General features: G+C 41.2%; 1 protein-coding gene across 2 annotated transcripts in view; it reads right to left on the bottom strand.

The window, feature by feature from the left end:
* Positions 1 to 276: 276 nt before the first annotated feature.
* The window catches only part of DEPTOR (DEP domain containing MTOR interacting protein), a 73,796-nt gene continuing 53,400 nt past the window's right edge, over positions 277 to 20,672 (bottom strand). For both annotated transcript variants that reach the window (XM_042868818.1, XM_042868817.1), the window contains exons 8-10: positions 19,645 to 19,715; positions 18,912 to 19,016; positions 277 to 1,764 (exon numbers count right to left, since the gene is read on the bottom strand). In XM_042868818.1, the coding sequence (XP_042724752.1) occupies positions 1,636 to 1,764; positions 18,912 to 19,016; positions 19,645 to 19,715 (305 nt within the window). In that variant the 3' untranslated portion in view covers positions 277 to 1,635. The remainder of the gene's footprint in view (positions 1,765 to 18,911; positions 19,017 to 19,644; positions 19,716 to 20,672) is intronic.

Raw genomic sequence — 20,672 nt, 5'->3', positions numbered from 1 at the left:
GACAACTTGGAAGAACCTTCCAAGCACATTTGAGCCTGGTTAGCATCAACTCAGTGGTTTCATTTATATAACTCCCTGCAAGGGGACATATTAGTGGAATATGAGAAGTTTCCCTGGTTAAAAATCAACCATGGCTACACTACATCTGAAACAAAGAACACATGGACTTCTACCTACAAAGCTGAAGACGTATGTGGTTTTGAAGACTTACTGTACCTATGAAGAATTACATAGCAGTGTTTGAGTGAGTGAAAAACATACTGCAGGAGCAATGTATTCAGTGAGAACAATTTTTAATATAAAATATATGTCAGAATTATTTGGGGGAAAAATACTTTCCCCACCCCAAAGATGGAGGATTTTTGGTATACTCAAGTTCAAGCTTTAATTGCAAAATTTAGACAGCAGAGAAAGATTGCAATGTATACCCAGAATTGTGTGGACAAGGATGTACATATTCAGCTCAAAGATCAAAGAATGTCCATGGAGTCCAATCACCACAGGGTTAAGAAGTCATCTCACTCAGCAGAACACAGAATTTTTATATATTATTTTTTTAAAGATTTGTTCCATAAATTCATCAACAAAGAAATCCTACAGTTTAAAAATGAGTAAGAATCAGTTAAATACTATTTTTTATTAGCAATAGTGTCAAATGCAACTTGTGGCAAGTTTGTAGCTTGCAAAACATTGATGATTTGAAAGTGCTAATGAGCTTAATGTACATTCATGTACATTGCTTCAATTTGAAGTGTAATTTCTCTACTGGAGCACCTGGATGTGTCATTGCTAATGCTAACAAAGCGAATTTCCCACCTCACCCCACTAAATATTATTTTTCTTCTAGGAATAAAAGTGTCTGGAAATTCTCCAAAGTGACAAACAATGAGACTGAGACACCTTTCCTTTCTGTATAAAGAAAACAAACAAACAAAAACCAACATTTTGTAGTTGAGTACCTACATCTGTGCTTCAGCATCTACACAAATTGCCTGATTTTCAAAGGCCAGATTGCTTTACTTTGTAAAAGTAGCACATGCTCTCACACTTGCATGGCGTTGTGTTTTTCTTTTAGCATAATCACTCTGCTCTATCAGGCCCGAACATCCACCCCACAGTATCCTCTACAGAACACGAATACATTTGTTTCACAGAGATGCATTCACAGCTCCTTTGTGTTTGGTGGCAATAAAGCCAGCAGTCACCCAGCTCTCCACGACTAGAGGATGTTTACCCACGTCAGTATGTCCCACACAGCGTCTGTGACATCCTGGCTCACAATGTATGTGGCTCTTTCATCTCCTGAAGTGTTTGATCCAGTGGTGGACTGTGAGGAAATCTGCACGGCCTCTTAGGTGGGAAACCATTCTGACGGATGCAGACTTGGCTGGAGAGACAACCCAAGGGCCTTTCCTTTGTCTTCGACAAGCAAAGAGAAGTCCTTAGTGAAAATATGCTGGTATCTATTGCTCACTTAGCATAATAACCAGTGCTATCACTGTTAAATGAAAGAGAACCCCCTTCCCCAAAAGCAAAATAATCTACTTGGACACAGAAAGTGGTGCCTCTGTGTGTCACGCTGCCTTGTGATTGGCTGTTTTCCCACAAAAACGTCCAGTAAGAGATCCCTTCTTTTCAGGATTCTATTTCTTCCATCACTTCCATGACAATCGTTCGCGGGCCTGTCAGGATGAGGTTGCTCACTGTCCTGTAGTCCACATGGAGAACATTGAGACCATTGACAGAGACAACAAATTGGCAAACCTGCAGAGAGAGACAAGCAGCAACAGTTGCACGTTGTACTTTTTGTGTCTGGTTACTTACCCACTTACACATCAGCCTTACTCTCTGCTGGGCATGCAAAATCTCCACAACTCGTTGTGCTGTCTTATTCAGTACTCTTAAGAAAAATGCATCCCCTAGGGTTAATTTGATGAATTAGTTTTCCTTTTTTTTTTTTTTTTTAAATATATATATTACTGCAGCTTTGAATCGTGTGGCTTCTGAAGTCCCACATCATTTTTTTCCTATAATACCGCAGTTTAAGTTGTGCTCTGCAAACAACATAATCACTCTGCTCTATCAGGCCCAACCATCCACCCCACTGTATCCTCTACAGACAGGACAGCTCTGGCCATTGCAAACAGGCTGCTATCTCTAGATCTCCAGTTTGAAATGATTTGGACAGCTCATCATAATCACCACGAAATGCACATCATGATTCCAGGCCCAGGGCAAAGCCTGGGTCACCAGACTGTGCCAGATCCTCCAGCAGTGCATGCTGAACCCAAAGGAACCAAATTCCAGGATATAATACCATGGAAAATTAAGTCAGTACTAAGATGGATTAAAATGCTACTGTCAATTTCAGGAGATATTCCTCCCCAGACACCAATATTGTAAAAAAGGCATCAAGGAAAAGAAAGATATCCAAACATATTCCTCAAAAACATTGAGCTTTTTCTGGCTCTAATCATAATATTACAGTGTTTATTTAAAAGGTCAAAAGTGTGTGAAGTCTAGATCTGTGTTTTTAATGATAAAAATAAAGAATCTAAAGGAAATAGTAATACCATTCTGATGTTTCACAATGAAAACAATACATTCCTTAAAAGATTATCTCACTCAGAAGTGATGTCAAGCCTGTATAAAAGAAGTCATGAACAGCATGTCACTAGAGGAATTCTTATATTTTATATTTTAACTTTTTATATTTAGGCAGAAATGCAACACAGAAATGAGTGAAGGAAAGGTGGAAAACATCTCTGCCACCTTAGATGCTAGCCCGAAGCCAGACTTTCTCACATCATCTCATTTAACTTTTGTGCAACATCAGCTACCTTCCTCCTCAAGTAAAAAGGATTTAATGTGGTGAAACTCAACTTGTATTTCTGCAAAATGTACAGAATACAGTTATCAGTGTTGCACTTAAGGAAAATTACAGAGGAAACAAGGCCAATCCAAAAATATAATGTTTCATCCGAAGTGCTACTGATGCTTTTGCTCTCCGCTCCTTTAAGCCTCTGTACAGGGACAGCAGCAGCAGCCCCCAGAGGGATGGCAAACCTCCGTTTTGCACCTCAGCCCGTCAAATACAGAACTGCTCAGCAGATCTGAAGATGTGAGGTCCACCTTCCTGGTAGCCTCAACACGCACCACAGTAGGGCAGTCAGTTCTACCACCTGAATGCTTCCATGGCAATATGGCTGTATCTTTCCTATGCACTCCCATGCCATCTCAGCTGCAAACAGCACTGAGAAAACACTTCAGATTTTGCATGCAGATGAAGTTTTCTGAATTTTGAGGTTTTTGACTGAAGAGGCAACCCATCACCCACTTCAGGGTGCCTCAATTAGCATTTGAGATGCATCTATTTAGTTTAAAATGCAAATTCTTGCAGTATGTGTAGGTGTCTCAGCTCCCAGCTGTATTTCCTAATGCTTTGGTATGGCCTTCCAAGATTGTATCAAGTTTTATTGAATTATAGCTCTGGCTCCAAAACAATATTTTGTTTGATTTAAAACAGACCTGCAGAAATAACATTGTCTCTTCTGGCTTAATGCAGGTTTTGGAAGTTGAGTGGCTGATGTTTGTTTTGCTGCTGCCTATTCTCAGACTTCTCGAGTTACTGGAATCCTAATGCATGGGACTCGTGTTTGGCCAGGGACAGGCACGTAGGCGTGTGATGGATAAAGCTGCATTCTGGATCCTCTGAGGGGCACTCAGGGGCCCTAAGGAAGGTTCCTGGCTGTGGAGCAGACCTTTCAGACCAGCCCAAGTCTCACACCAGGGCTGCAACTGCATAAACACGGATGGGCACTGCTGCAGAGAATGGCAATCCGAATGCCGAAGAGTTGCAAAAGACAAGAGTTGACATGCCTTCTTTCCCAGTGTGCTTGTTTTAATGGATGCTCTTAACAGTAGTATGGCAGTGGGCTGTAGGGGCTGAGAACAGTGTTCTTCATACCATCCTTTGCATTGGATCCAAGTGACATTGTACTTGTAGTTTCACTGTTTTTAACAGATAGGTTTAGATGCAAAGAAGTCCACACAAGCCAGATGAGAAATGTAGAAAGGAGGCAAAAGGTGTAGAAGACAGCACATCTGTCCTAAAATTACACGAGATAAAGAGCCAGTCACCCTTGGGACAGAAAGCTCTCTCCATGGCCATCATTTCACCTGTTCTCTCAAGGGCTGACTGTGCACATTCCAGTTCACTCATGGATGTGGATCCATTTGCTAGGTCCTACAGCCAGGACAAGGACAGAAGTTTTCATAATCCTGAACCCTTTAAGGATGAGGGAAGGTAGCAGTGTCCTCAACTCAGCCCACTATGTTCTCCCATCTCAGCTGTCCATCTAGTGCAGCAGCCAGGATGGGAAATGGAATCCAGCACAGCTTCATGCACATCAGCTACCACAAAATGCCCCAAGCAAGCCAGCACAGTGTGCTGCTCTCTTGGTGGGGATACAAAAGCAGTGATACCCTGTCCAGCTGACTATGACAACCCAATACTATCCCAGGAATTTTCATAAGGCAGCCAGCCAGTTTAAGAAATCTCAATAATTTAATGCTGCATTTTTAAAAACACATTTCAAAAAGCTTTAAGTGCTCAGCTCATAACTACAGCTGCTAAGGGCTTTGTAAATACAAACATGTACAATTTCTCTGTTGGTTTCCACACATCAGTAACAATAATAGATGATGAACTGAAGTTAAAAGAGTCTCAAAGAGCCTTTTATTGCTCATTTCCTCATAGCTCTCCAAGGAGCCTGACAGGAGATAAGCATCCATTTTTATCCCTCAGACTTCAAGAAATGACAAAGCCTGGAGTAAATTCCAACCATTTTGTTGGTCAGGATGTAATAATACAAAAAACAGATAAGCAATAGTAGTTAAATTAAGTAAAATTGAAATGAAAAGACTTAATTTTTGTAAATTAAATTTTACATTAATAAGCATTTATTGTTACCTATTTCTGTTTCCCACCCTGACATACAACAGCCCCCATCAGTATGGACAGGAGGAAAGGTACCTATGCCTCTGTCTTTTTGTGTGTTTTCACTGGCTCATACAGAAGATTGAACCAAATCTAGATGTTCCCAGGAAAAGAAAAACTTCAGCTTTGGACTTAAATTTGACCAGAAAGGATCTAGAAACTTTCTGCTTAAAGAAGCAAGCAAAGATATGACATGTCATTCAGCAACAAACTAGAGACAGTGAAAAGAGGAATTATAATTACTGTTACCATAATTTTTAAGCATAGTAGTATGGAGTGAGAATCCTGCTGTACTGAGAGCTGCACAATCCACTGAGAGCTTCCCTCTGTGGTAAGCTTTGGCTGTCAGCCCATGCTTGGTTGTGCCAAGCTGAGGTAAGAAGAACCATGAGATGCTGCAGGGGGATGTCAGAGACCTGAGAGTGCAGCTTGGAGAATGGGAGCTGACACACTGGACCCATGGGCATGCACAAGCTGAGACAAAATAGTTAATAAAAACATCATTCAATAAATACATTGTATAGCTGTCAGCAATTCTTACCATCAGCCCATGATGACCTTAATATTTATAAATGCTACTGAATGTTATCTTAAGATAGCAGTCACCTAGATCCCCAGATATTCAGGGGCTGTTTGCGGTATAGAATTTGGTCATCTGTCCTTGTGGAGCTAGGCTTTGATTTCTGGACTTAAAGAAAAATCCTTACCACAATCCTTTATTATTTTAGATACAACTAGAGGGCAGTAGGAAAGATCATAGAATCATAAAGGATGGAAAAGACCTCTAAGTTCATGTAGTCCAAATGTCCACATCCTACCAATACTGCCCACTACACCATGTTCCTAAGATCATGAAGAACTTGAAATTTGGTTGAAGACTGTAAAGCTCTTTTGGATAGATCTAAAAAATGGATTTCACAGAATCACAGAATCACAGAATTGTAGGGGTTGGAAGGGACCTCCTGAGATCATCGAGTCCAACCCCCCTGCCAAAGCAGGTTCCCTACAGCAGGTCGCACAGGTAGGCATCCAGGCAGGTCTTGAACATCTCCAGAGAAGGAGACTCCACCACCTCCCTGGGCAGCCTGTTCCAGTGCTCCGTCACCTCACTGTAAAGAAGTTCTTGCGCACATTTGTGCAGAACTTCCTATGCTGCAGTTTCTGGCCATTTCCCCTTGTCCTGTCTCCACTCACCACTGAAAAGAGTTCGCCCTCGCCATTCTGCCCCCCACACCTTAGATATTTATAGACCTGGATCAGGTCCCCTCTCAGTCTCCTTTTCTCAAGGCTGAACAGACCCAGTTTAATTGTACAGATCCAGTGAGTGCATCTGCAAATCACTAATGGCAAAGCAAGTAGCAGCCACACAGACTCCACTGTCAGAGTGTTAGCATACTCAAATCAGTCAGATGAGACTGTGGTTACAGTCACATTAACTGTACATTCTATCAGATTTAACATTCCGCTTGTAATCTGTAAGCACGCTGATTTCTGTGTCAGATAGTTTAGGACATGCTTGCTTGTTATTTCTTCTTATGATCTCAGGTGACATCAGTGTCACACAGATAGCTTTGAGATGAACCATTCCCAAAACACATGGAAAAATGTGTTGGGTTTGGGGTTGTCTTTAAAACTTTACTAGCATCAAATACAAATGATGAATTCGGGCAAATGTAGGAGTTAGTTTCAAGACTGGAAAATTCTTAAGCAATTTTCCTAAGAACTAAAATAAAAGCTTCTAAATATAACTTATTTCAGAGCTGTCTGAAGAAAAGTGTATTTTGACAATTTTACAGAATAAAATTGATAGCAGAATTTACAATGTAACTATTTCAGAACGAAAAAAATCAGTCCAACGGAGGTGGGTGTGCTTTTCTTCTTGCTAAAAAAAGTTAAAATCAAATCCTTTAAAGAAATAGCCAGCTTAAATTTCTGTTAGAGAGCTATCCTCAATAACTATAAATAAATGCTTTATTTTTTCTTGTCCTACCAATCCTACAGAGACTGGGATCAGCTGGCCAGTCTGTGTAGTTCAAGCTTATGATTGTTTCATGATGGTATTCTGCAACTTGCTGTGATCTTCCAGAAGAATAATTCTCCATGCATTACTGGGAAAGCCATGTGTTAACTATGTGCAATGTAGGCGAGCCCAGCTCAGTACTTGTCTCTGTTAAACATCAGTTCATGTCATCAATGGACGTGATGTTCATTTCCGGCATTTAAATAAACTGTGGCTGAAGGAGCAACGTTTTGCAATGGTCAGGAGCATAGGGGTGTCTTAGGCAGGATGCCCATCAGATCAAGCTCTTGATGCTTCTCAGTCACTTTTAAATACTCGAAGCCCAGTTCTAAGATAGAAGCCCTCCTGGCTGATTCCTGTTGTACACCAAAGGCTATTGCCTGCAAATGTTGCTAAGCTGCTGAACCAGAGAAGGAAAAAGCTAAGTAAAAAAGAAAATATATTCTTTACTTCACTTGTTTAAAAAGTCAACAGATCTTCTTTGGCTTTTGTTGTTTTGCTGACAGATTTCAGCAGAAGCACTTCACTGCTATGAGCATACAACAGCTGGAATTTAGCATTTCAGCTTTCAGCAAGGCAGAAGGGGACAACCAGGTTTCCAACACTTTGAAGGCAGAGCTATGCCTGAAATGTGATTTTCCCTCCCTTGCATTGCCCCAGCTCCACCAGGGATGCTGGGAGCTCCCATCTCTTCCTGCTGCTCATGCTCCTGAGCAAGCAGATGGAAAACAAGATGTGTGTTTTAAATCAGATTTAGATATGAAATACAAAGAGTTGCATAACGAGGGAAAGTGAAGGCTATCTAAAGCTATTATTTTGTCATGGGGAACAAGATGTGACACTGTTTTCACTAACTGTATTCACCATTGAAAACCAGTTATTTACAAGCAGAAAACATGCAGGCTTGCTATGAGTCAGTGGATTTCTTGAATAACCCCCTGAGGTAATTATTGTATTATCACCTCCCAATACACAGCCAGGGTTTGGTACACAAAACATGTGGTAAAATCACCAGAGAAAGTGATTTCCTTTATTTAAGGATTAGAGAACCAATCAAACCAGCGGCGGATGCACGCTAAGGCAGGAGGGTTAACTCCAGGGAAGTCTGAGGCCACAGAGCAATGGTGGAACACGTGGGGATGGGCTTCTCTTACAGCCCTACAGACATAGCCTGCATAGGAGCTGGTACAGGTGCTCATCCTGCATCATTAAGCACAGGAATAGCTGTGTGCAGCAAATAGCCCAGCCTGTGGAGATGCTGAGTTTGCTGCCATGGAAGAGCTAAAGCACACGACTCACCTCCTCAATAACCAAACGCAGATGGCACTGACGTATTGCACACATTAACCTTTCCACTGTGACACAGGAATTAGGAAAAGAGATGGAAATCATAGGTCCTACATTTGCATTTAGATTTTTGTCTTTTTTTTTTTTTCCTCTTAGGAATTCATACATTCTTGCTAGAATTAGTGAATCAAAACTGGATGCTAGCATTTCAGATATGACTGCATGGCACCGGAAGGTTAAAAAAGAGCGCAATGTCCTCTTCAACATGGCTGAGGTTATGGCATGAAACAGAACAAATTGCAGCTGTGTGCTCTGCTCTGCAAATATCTCTAGCAAATGTGTAATTGGCTGTAGAGTGGGCTGTGTGGGAGTAGGCAAGTGGCCAGGTCTTGCATAAACATGGGATTTTCTCTCCAGAGAGACACATTTCTTCTCCAGTCCTTACACCAGTGTTAAGTTGGCCTTCTGTCCCAGCACTGCGAAAGAAACTGGTTACCAGGAGAGCATGGGATGGCACACGGTAGAGAAAACCAACCACATTACAGCACTGCAAACATAATCATGTAACTCTGGCTCTGCACCTTCATCTGTGGCTGCTGTTTGGTATTGATGGTTTGCTTGAGCAAAGCTTCACTACAGGCTACCTACAGATGAATTTCTCTAGTGGGATGTTTACAGAAAGCATAACGCTTTTTTGGAAACAGAAAAAAGGACCTGATTTTTTATAGTATTCCCAACTCGTATAAAAAATCAGAAATTAAACAACATTGATATAAAAACTAATTTAAGTGCAGATCATCAGAGTCTAATCAGTGGCCCTAATTGGACAGTGGTGGCAAACAGCCAACCCAGCCTGAGTCCAAGTATGTCCTCCCCATGGGTGAAACAGAGCTGGACTGAGCTGCAGCAGCAAAGCAAACCAGTGACTGCACCCTTAACTTCATGAGCATTTTTACCAGACCAGCCATGAAAATGTTAAATAACTCAAACAGCTGAAGGCAGGCCTGGGTGAAAGACTGCATCATTGGCAAAAGCATAGGATGTCTTAGCTTACAAATACTTTCTTTTTATGCTTTACTTGACTTTTTATATCTACATGACCCTGATATCTTATACCAGAGGTATAGCATACAGATCTAGAAGAAAAAAATATCTGATGAGTTAAAAACTTTATCAGTTTACTTCCAAAGTCAAATGTAGTTGGACCAAATGTTAGACTGAGTGTAGCTAGTTTAGGGCCCATATTCATTTAAAATAGACCCAGTCTCAGCCAGACAAAGGAATGGAAGGGCAGGCAGATCTGTTGAGTATTTGTAGCACCCTCCTTTAGTGGGACTGCAATGAACACGAGTGATTGGCGCCATTTGAGGCAAACAGCTGCTCTCTGTTTTCATGGACAACAGTGCAATTGTTTCTCCATGTGTTCGACTAGCTAAACAGAGCCCCGGCTTTAACGCAACATGTTTCCCTAATCATTTGCTTACAGTAATAAAGGAAGCCAGCTTGTATCATGAAGAGGAACAAAAAAGCACAGTGAGAAGGGTGAGGAAGACGGCTGCACACCCCAATGCAGCCAGGCACAAACACTGCAATGGCACAGTCGGTGCAGCATCATCTGAGGACCTCTTCAAGGCTCCAATGGGAATGGGTTTTGCCACCAAACCCAATAAACTGCTCTTTACTATGAAAAAAAAAAAAGGAGTTTAAAAAGCCAATGTTTTGTTGTACTGGGCTCTTATTTTATGTCTTTTTATAGACTTCACAAAACCCCTTCTTTCAGAATTCAGCCATTCTGCAGAAACCCAGAAGTGGGGTAAGTTTTTGAGATAAGTCCACTCTTCAGAGAGCCCTGGCTTACCTAGGAGTGACCTGCAAGATCCTAAGAAGGCTCCAGTAAGGGTAAGATCACAGCTGTTCTGGCTGGCACTAAATCTCACCATTAATTGGGCTATAGACCCTGCTGGAATTTGAAAGCTGTATCAAAACACAAGCACAGCACTGTTTCACCATGCAGCCTAAACCAAGGCTGCTTTCTCTCTGTCTGAATGGCTACAGCTGTAAGACTTCAGAAACAATCAAGAAAGCACTTTCATAAATGCATGGTGTTCAGATATCTGGCTTATCCTGCCTTAAGACTCCACTTACTCCAAAAAAGGATTCTTAAACCTACTTTTTATCAGTGTGCCTACATTTAGAAAATACACTGACCTCCAATTATGAAACTACGCACAATTTTTTTTTCTGAATTGTATTTGCTGTTGATGAAAAGAAGCCAATGTGCAGATGCAAGTACAGTAGGTCACTTGTTGTCCAGCAGAGGTTTAGCTCACCAGCCTACGAACAGTCACTGTTAATGTTAACTCCACCAGTGTTGAGGTAGAAGAGAGAACTCTGAGATATTATGAAACTTTCCATGTTTTGCATAAGGTTTTGGTTGTTGTAAGGGAAAAGAATCTTCTTTTATTACCTAGTGAAACTCCCTTTCTGTGTTAAAAGAGTCTTTAGAAGAAAAAAAACAAAACACAGTTATTGGAAATGTAATACCATTTCATGATGTCTGTAGGCCAAAATTCATATCTGGGGTAAGCCAGTACTAAACCTGTAAGTTAGGAGGGAAAAAGGAAGTTCACTGTTAAAGGTGAAATTTGTGCTGAAAAAAAGCTAAACCAACTCCTTTTACATAGTAATTCTCATTGTCTTAATTCTTGTAGTAGATTAACAGTGTCTCCAAAGTGACTAACGTGGGTTCTGTTCTTCAAAACCAAGACTGAAAATCAAGGGAACTGAGAATCACACCAAAAAATTCTCTCTTCATTTGTGCAGGGAAGTTTGCAGTTTACATCAGGTCAGAGCAACGCTGGAGTACTTCTTCCACCACAGAAAAGGAATAAACCACACCAAGCAGCTGGTGCAGTAAAGAGGCAGAAGACAGACTTCCTAGCAGCTCATCAAGTCCTGCACTGGGATTCCCACTGACAAGGGAAAAGCAGGATTGTTAAGAAAACATTTCATGATTTCAGTCAACCTTAAGACATCACGCTAATGCTAGGGATGACCAAGTCCACAAGGACTTTGTTGTTGGAGTATTCTGCAATGAAAGCAAAGATTTGCCATATCTTGTCTCCTTTTGGCAACCAGATGAAGTTCTGGCAGTGACACAATGCAGCTCCCCAAATCACATTTTCCTTCATTAAGAGAAGCCCCTAATTAGCCAAGAGGACTGAATTCACTCCCAGACAAAAGGATATATGTTAGATGCAGCCTGCCGCCCACTACTCTATTTTAAAAAAGATTTTGATGCTACTGAAATGTTCTGCCCAGCATTTAACTACAATTACTGATATTCACTTCATGCAAGTAGATTCCAAAACCCGTGATGGCTCAGTTAGATCTCCTGAGGTTCGTGTTGTTTCCATGAACACACAATGCAATCTTAAGATGTGCTTCTCAGGAGGAGAACTGCCATCATACTTCCGCAAGGCAATACTCCCAGTATAGTTAGATTACCAGGGCTTTAGGGTAGACCCAACCTATTGGAAAGAGGTCAGTAAAAAAATTGGGAACTACTCATTTAGGCTAACAAAATACAATCCCTGGAGAAGGAAACTTTGGGACAATTACAGATGCATCAGCTCAGCTCACCAGCTTTTAGCTGTAGCACATGATGCACACAGACTAAACTGAGGAAGGCACAGGATAAGAAATTCCAGGCACCAAATCATGCATTGATCAGGAAAGTAGGGTGACTGCTACACATGATGTTGTCAAGGACAACATGCCACTAATCCATTTTTCATGTTGATGGCAGAGATGAATATTTTCAAATTCACAAATATTTGATCTCTTCCAACTTCTGTTGAATCATCGTGTTACTAACACAGCTGTCTTACTGAATTTTCTTTTATTTTTTTTAGAGTGGATTTTTGCTAAAGACTGAGTGGTGAAAGAAAAGCATCGAAAATGTTGACCGTTATGTTCTTACCAGGTGCTTGAATAAAGTTTCTACATTTCCTCAGAAGACAACAGACCTTTCTGTTATAGTTTTTAACTACATACGATCAAAAATTAAGACAATCACTTAGGGAGACATGTTTGAAACTTACTTACATGTCTATTTTCAAGCACTACAGTAGTGGCATTCATCACACACACATTTAGCTCTGATTCTTCTCTATTTATGGACAAGTTATGAAAGCAGTTTGTCAGCAACTTTTTTTGAGTGTTCACATTACTAAATACACACATTCTGAATGCACTCTAATGTAATTATCAAATTCAGCAGCTAGCTGATAAAACCACTGAAGGAAAATACCAACCTGCCTCAGTGTTTTCATGCTGTAATTGAAAACAGATGGCAGCTTGTGTAATTTATGCTTTTCTACAACCAGTAACATGTTGGGATAAGATAAGAATTCTTAGACTGAATTGCATCTGCTTCAACAATACCATATGTTAGTGCACAATATAAATATTTATCCGAATCTACTTCATCTTCTCGTTTAAAGCTCAGTCACATGAGACAGTAGGTATCCCTTTGGATACCTTAAATTAGCTGTGAAGCTGTGAAGCATCTTCCCGGTGCTTAAAGGGTTAGAGCCACGGCAACAAACACCAAAGTATTCTTCCTCTCCTAGGTTTCATGGAGAGGTTTAAATTGGAGGCAAGTTCATTGTACCTTCCTTACAGAAGTCTTTAACTTCAAGCTCCAACCAGGCTGCTTTCAGGAGTTACGAAGAATTTTCTCACTTGTGATATCCATTCTCTCTCACTTTTCCCACTATTCTGAAAAACACTGGAGATTGGCCACAGCCAGAGATGGGCTTTTTTTTTCCAGGGGGAATAAACAGTGACAATTTTTAGAATTTTTGGACTGGCTATCTTGTCAAATAGCTGAGCCATCACCTTTTCAGTTTGAGGTCAGGCTGGCAAGAGCCATGGAGCGGGTTTTGCGTTTCTCTGACAGCCCAGAGTTCATTCAACATGCTGAGAATTTCACAGTTCAAATTTCTTGTTGTTGCAGGAATACAAGACATTGGCAGTTCCTCTGATGCCACATGCTTTTCACTCATCTCTAAGCTGGCACTTCATAACGTGTAACTTTTAGTTCTTTTTGTTGCAGGCCTGTAATATGAAGGCTGCTCTGTAAGTAATGCCTATTTCATTGTATTGGTCCACGACATCAGAGGCAGATGTTGACAGTAATGGCAATAGAGGCTGAACCTTCACCCCAGTGTTCCATTACATTTTGTTGTGTCACATGGCAGCACAAGGGCAAGTTGAAAAAATGGCATCTGACATGGAAGAGCATATGATGCAAAGGGATTTCACTGAATCCCTCCATGTGGAAAAAAAAGAGCACCCACTGACATTTATCAATGTTTGCTGGACATCCGTGGAGACCAAACAGTGGATGTGAGCACAGTGGTGCAGTGGTGCAGGTGGGGGTGCGTTTCAGCACTGGTGGCAGCGACAGTGAGTTATCTCCCCTGGTGCAGACCTCTATGAGTGCAGCATGCAGACTGCATCGTTGGTGAAAATGCACAACTAACGGTGGTGACTATATTGAAAAATAGAGTTTTGTAGCTGAGAATTTACTCCACCAAACAGTGTTCTTTTTGCATCTGTTGTCATTTCCATGGAAATAAACGGAAGGCATTACTTTCGGAGCAACCTGTGAATTTTTTGACCACAGCAGTATCTGGATTCTAAAAACTAATCAGACAGTGCCTATCTGAGTAATGGACATGATGGCCCCAACAGACCCTGACAGCAATTACATTCCACGAAACAGTGGTTACTCAATAGCAGTTGAGATTTGGCTCTTAGCCTGCCCGTGAATTCATTTGAGAACTCGGCCTTGAAATAATCATTTGAGAATGTAAAAGACCATGGCCCAGACTGAAATTTATGAGAATGACCTCCTTACTCTGCCAGCTTTTAAAGATCAGCAGCAGACTGAAACGATCCTGGCCGTGTTCTGAAACCCCCCAAGCAGAAGCACTATTGGTGACCAACTAATACATACACCCCAAAACCTCCTTCTATTAACTGAAAGGAAGAACTAGAGTAGGGTAAAAAGGATTGAGTGGCCATTGGTACATGTACATGTACATGTACACATGTACAAAGACCTTACATGTAACACCTATAAACATTATTTGTTTATAATCGATCTAAGCAGTTGGATATTCTTCAGCATTCTGCAAAGGTTAGAATGGGTCAGTGATTTCTCCAGCCAAAAGGACAAACAGACCATCAGCAAAGTTAACAGTAAACCTGTCTTTTTCCTAGGCCTCCCACCACACTTGGGCTGCTGCACAGCTCACACTCTGCAGCAGTGATGGCACACCAAATAACAACGTGTAACGTACAACTTCAGCCATCGGTTTGAAGTCAAACCTTTTCAAAAATAGCTTTTCAAAAATACTTGAACCTTAAAACCATAGATTAGCTTAAAGAATAAAAGTGAGAAAAGGGGGACAAGAGTTCTCCTCACAACAACTGGCAATATTTAGCAGAGACCTGAATTTTGCAGCCAGCCAATCAGGAACATTAAAGCAACCTCGGAACCCCTGCTGTTCCTGTCTTCCCTTCTCAGTCTGCTGACGACAGCAGACAGTAAAACAGAGCTACAAATAACTTGGACGTGTGCATTGCAACACTGATTCTTTTCATAGCCCCGCATCGCCTCCAGCTTCTGCTCACTAATGCGCTTACAGCCGTTACGCTCCTCCAACGCTGCCACAGGCAACTGCACTTCAACAGATCAGGTCTAAAAATACTTTTATAAAGATAATTGACAACATATTTATTAAATTATTTGCACTGCTTCAAACTTGTAACCACAAGCTGTAAATGGTAGTCCCACTTTATGGGCCCAGAAGAAGCCTGTAAAGGCTTAACATCAAGAAGCTATTATCTGCTCACACCTCTTCAGTAGGCTGTGCTTGTACTTTTCTGAGTTAAACTGCCCTAACAGTGACCCTGAAGAGGCTGTTGCTGTAACGTGGTGCTGACTGCTTCCACACCAGCACATGTATGCATAATGGCTCCCTTCCAACTCAGGATATTCTGTGATTCTATTTTCGGGTGGTCCTGTATGGAGCCAGGAATTGGACTTGATGACCCTTATGGGTCCCTTCCAACTTGGAATATTCTGTGATTTGATGATTCAGTGGTTATGGAGACCCAGGCATCCCAGCCACCCTGCCCAATGGGGAACACAAGATCATTGCATGTGGCCAAGTGTTTCAACCCAATCTCATTGAAATTTCTGCTGATACTTTCCATTCACAGAGCTCTGGAACAGGCCGGGATCCCAGCCAAGCCCAGACTGAAAGCAGGACACCACAGAGTCCTTCAGGTAGATTAATCCTGGAACAGTTACTGCTTTATATAACCTACAGTGAATTTTAAACTGCACAAAGTGAGATGCTACAATGAGATGGCAGGCAGCAGTCCTCTTGGAACAATTTGTCCAGCATAATGCAAAGACAGGCATATAATGCTATCCAAGAGAGATAAGTAAAAAATCACAAGCTTTACAAACAAAGATGCTTCCAGAAATGATTACACTGGATTCATCTCCTTAGGAGGAAAAACCCTGCTGCTACTGCCAAAAACTTTTCTACAAACTGCAACGCCAAGACTTGGCTCTTCTTCAAATTCTTGCCCTTTCATCATAGCCAACTTTCCGTGTTAGAGCTTCTTTGGTGCCATGCAGGACTGGCAGACAAAAGCCTCCTACTCCGGGCCACCAGGAGTTACTATGCCCAACAGCCTGTCTTCACAGTGCCCCAGCTGCAGCTCCCACCCAAAGGAAGTTTTATGTTCAAGGAACTGTCATGGTCATATGACTCCTTTAAATCTGCCATATTGAAGAGTGCTATAAACAGATGGATTAAGAGACATATATTTAAAAAAAGCAGATACTGAAATATAATTTACATATCTACTGCAACACTTAAACACTTAAAAAAAAAAAAACACCTTATTTTCAAAGGAAACTGGCATATCCTTGTCTGGGGCTATTTAAAAAATGCAACATCAACTTTGGTGCCTTCTAATACATAGCCAGAATGTTCCACTCACAATTCTGTTCTCACAAAGTGTTTTATACAAAGATAGCACCTTTGCAAATAGTCAAATCTACCCTTCATGCAAAATCGGGGTGATATACTCCAGTTTTACTGTCTAAAATACCATTTACTCCCACCAGGACAGGCAGTCTTCTACATTCTTATGTTGTGAGTGGATCAGGTAAACAGCTAAAATCCCATCAGGGACTGCACAAAGAGTGGGCTGGAGCAGGTTCAAAGAAGAGCAACAATGCTTGTGAAGGACTTGGAGAATACGCCCTATGAGGAGAGACTGAAGGAACTGAGGCTGTTCAGTCTGGGGAAAAGGAGGCTGAGGGGAGACCTTATTGCTCTCTTCCAATATCTGAAAGGTGCTTACAGTGAGAGCGGGGTTGGTCTCTTCTCACTGGTGACAGGTGACAGGATGAGGGGAAATGGCCTCAAGTTGTGCCAGGGTAAGTTTAGGTTGTCAAGCACTGGAATAGGCTCTCCTTGAGTCACCATCCCTGGATGTGTTTAAAAACCATTTGGATGTGGTGCTCAGGGACATGATTTAGTGGAGGGCTGTTAGTTAGGTTAGCATGGTTAGGTTGTGGTTGGACTCGATGATCTTTAAGGTCTTTTCCAAACTGAGTGATTCTGTGATTCTATGGTTTGTCAGATAAAACCAATACCAGAGGTGCAATATATAAACAAAATCTGGCTTAACTCAAATGTCCAACTACTACATAGTTACAGGGCTGTCAGCACAAAATCAAAAGCAAAAACAAACCCAAAGCTCACTACACAAAATCATAGAATCATCAAGTTTAGAGAAGATTTCCAAGATTATCCAGTCCAATCATTCACCTATCACTAATATTTTCCTGCTAAACCACATCCCTTAGTACAACATCTAAATGTTTCTTGAACACTTCTGAAGTGCAGTAAATATATTCAGTGCTCAATGTAGCTCTAAACTTAAAAGTTCAGAAGCAAAATCTCTATACCTAAGGCACCACAGTGTTACTTTCATGAGTCAAGTTTCACAACAGACCTAATCTAGTGCTGGCTTCTAAATTCTGAGCCTAGAAGATGATGTAAATTACTAATATTCCCAATTTAAGAAACGAGAACACACATGAATACTTTTACCATTTTTAAATTAAGCCCTGTATATTTTAGACAAGATTACTTTTCAAAAACAGTATCCTTCATATGAAAATTGTAAATGCATGTTTAATTTATGTATTTTACAAAACATATTGAAAAATCCAGTTCCCTTACAAATCAAGCTGTTTGCCAGCACAATGTGTCAGGTGCTGCCTGTACCAACAGGCTCTGCAGCCTCCAAAGGTTTTCGCTGCCCTTATTCAAGAGAAGTGAAAGCTTCAAAGACAGAACATTCTTGCAAGTTTCATAAAAAATCAGCACCCAAAGGGGAGAAACCCCTATTGTACATTGCTTGCAGAGATGCTATGGTGCGTCCTGCATTGTGCAATGGGCAGATCAGGAAGCATATGCCAAATGGGTGGGAATACATGAGTGAGTGAGATGGATTAGAAGGCAGGATAAAATTAAGGGGAGACTGAGCTACTCATGGAGTACATGTGAAACCTTAGTTTTTAGTTTTATGATACAAGAAAACATCAAAAACATCATGCAAGCTGCTCACTGCAGCCTGGACACTGGAGTAGGTGTTGCAATTATTTTCATAGAATCAGAGAATCCATAGATTTGAAAGGGATACTTACAAGTCAGCTAGTCCAACTCTCCTGCAATGAACAGGGACATCCACAGCTAGATCAGGTTGCTCAGAGCCTGGTCCAGCCTGACCTTGAATGCCTCCAGGGACAGGGCTTCCATTTCATCTCTGGGCAACCTGTTCCAGTGCTTCACCACCCTCATTGTAAAAGACATTTCCCTTATATCCAACCTAAATCTCATCTCTTTTAGACTGAAACCAATTCCCTTTGTCTTCTCACCACAGACCCCAGTAAAAGGTCTGTCCCCTTCTTTCTTGTATTTCTGGCTCCATCTTTGTATACAGGAAAATAAGTAAAAGGCAGGGAGACTAGAATCTGTCCAGAGGTGGAAAGAGGTAAAAATAAAAAAGCAAAGAAGAAACGAAAAAAAGAAAAGAAGATCAAGAAAGCTACTTGGAAAGAAGAGTTGAGTTTCACAGGGAGAAGTGACTTGAAGATTTTCCACTTCTGGAGTTTTTTAGTGCCAGGTTGGATGGGACATTTGGAAAATCCTGTTCTACTGGAAGTTATCCCTGCCCACTGCAGTGGGGTTGGAACTAGCTGATCTTAGAGACCCATCCAAACCAAACCATTCTGTGATTCTATGAAGAACCTCAAGGACAGAAAAAATGAAGTATGAAGAGGGCAAAAGGCAACTGAATTAAATGATTATCAACACTTAAATCTGAAAGGCGCTCAGCCCAGGAAACAAGAATACCTCCTACTGTCCAAATACAAGCAGCCCAAGACCTTCACCAAGAAGCCCAAACACCACAGTAAAGCATCCCTCTTTGAGCACGCACCTTCATGCCGGCTGCAGCTGCCGGCCCGCTGGGGTCCACAGCCTGGATGTGGCACGGCTTGCTGCCCCGCACCACAAAGCCCCAGCCAACTGCATCGCCAACGATCTTGAAAGAGAAAAGAAGGAGGTGAGCACTGCTAGCACTCTGATACATCTAAATTCAAGACAACTCCTTTTTATTGGACACTGTATGATAATATTTTACCAAAAACTGTGTACAGTCTCTTATTAAGATATGGGAAAGGCACTATGCCTTTTGCTTTCAACAAACTTTTCCTTTGTTGAACCAGGAGGCCGCAAAATGCAGTGCTTTCCAATGACTGACCAGGTACAAAATTGTCTTTTTGCAAAGACTTTCTCTAATACTGAATCAAAATTCCTTTCCCATCACAGTCTGAAAAAAAAACTTCAGTTTGCGTAGTTAATCTTGGGTAGTTAACCTACAGTGGATGTAGTACCAGGATCACAAAGTTTAGATGAGTTTGCGTAATACAAATATTAGTGTCTTTATGCAATTTCACAACCCATTTAAGTCAGCAGTACTACAATGACATAAAGACAGGATAAACAAGTACAGAATCAGTCCTGAGATGTGTGGCAGTACTGATAACACATTTCAGGACTTAAAAGTACAAACCTTAGCAAGTGCAAATAACCACTAATTATCCCTTCAGAAAATGTCTGTTTGGATTACCTTAGGCATACAATGCACAGAAAAAAGACCAGAGACATACTGTAAAAGTTTTCCTGACGTATGGAGCTCCAGGCATCAAAAGCTCATCAGCAGTCACCGGTCTCTTTAATACTGTAGGGATACATAAATAAATATTCAATATAAACATTCATCTGGAGCTGTTGGAGCATAATGCCCTTCTGTCCCACATCCAATACACACTTCAGTTCTTGAAGTCTTACTTGAAATAAGCAGAAGAGCCAAGGAAAAGTCTGCAGAATAACTTTGAGCACTAATGATGAGATCTTTGGAAAACAGGGGGTTCAGGCAACAAACTTTGTTGTCTGCAATCAGCATCCACTGAACACGACCACAAGCATTACAAGTGGCTGCTCCTGTGCCCACTGTTGAAACAAGTGGCCAACCTCCACGGCATGAAGAAGCTTTTCTGATAGGCTCTCTTGCACATTTCATCTGAGTCAGTTTGGAATCCCAGAATTCAGTAACAAGAAAATTCAGACAGGTCATACTGCATGCAAGAAAGCTTGGCAATCTGCCTTTCTCTTCCCAAAACAAGAAGTCCTTGTCACTTCCAAATCTCTACTTTTTCCACCAACCTTTTTTCTGGTTTGTTTTGTTTAGGAATGAGAGGGGATTTTCCCTGGCAGAAGACAGGGAATGTTGGCTTTGTTGTGCAGCACTGCTGCTGGTTGGTTCAGGAATTAACCCAACAAAGAGATTTCTGCAATTGTAAGCACAGACATCCAGTGCCCTCCTATCCAGACAGAGCCCATTCAGTCTATAGCTGGCTGTGATTTACCAGTACCTTCTGAAAGTGATTCTGCACTACTTCACTGTGCAATAGTGTAATTTTCCCCTAAATAAACTACCTGTAAAGTTATGTCAAACCAACTCAATACAATTCTGCATATCATTCTTATCTGTCTGTACATGCTTTACAAGATGAAAGGCAATGGAAATACATAAATAGTTCACTGCATTTGTCTATCTCACCTTCTAAATTAGGATTGATTTCCTATAGTAATTAATTATTTTGATGATGCCTGCCTTTTAAGCCACAGGTCAAAG

The sequence above is a fragment of the Lagopus leucura genome, unplaced genomic scaffold (genome assembly GCF_019238085.1).
Source record: "Lagopus leucura isolate 7727_CA_CO unplaced genomic scaffold, USGS_WTPT01 Super-Scaffold_100002, whole genome shotgun sequence".
Classification (NCBI taxonomy): Eukaryota; Metazoa; Chordata; class Aves; order Galliformes; family Phasianidae; genus Lagopus; species Lagopus leucura.
The sequence above is the reverse complement of the archived record's forward strand: the minus strand, read 5'-3'. Positions and strand labels throughout refer to the sequence as shown.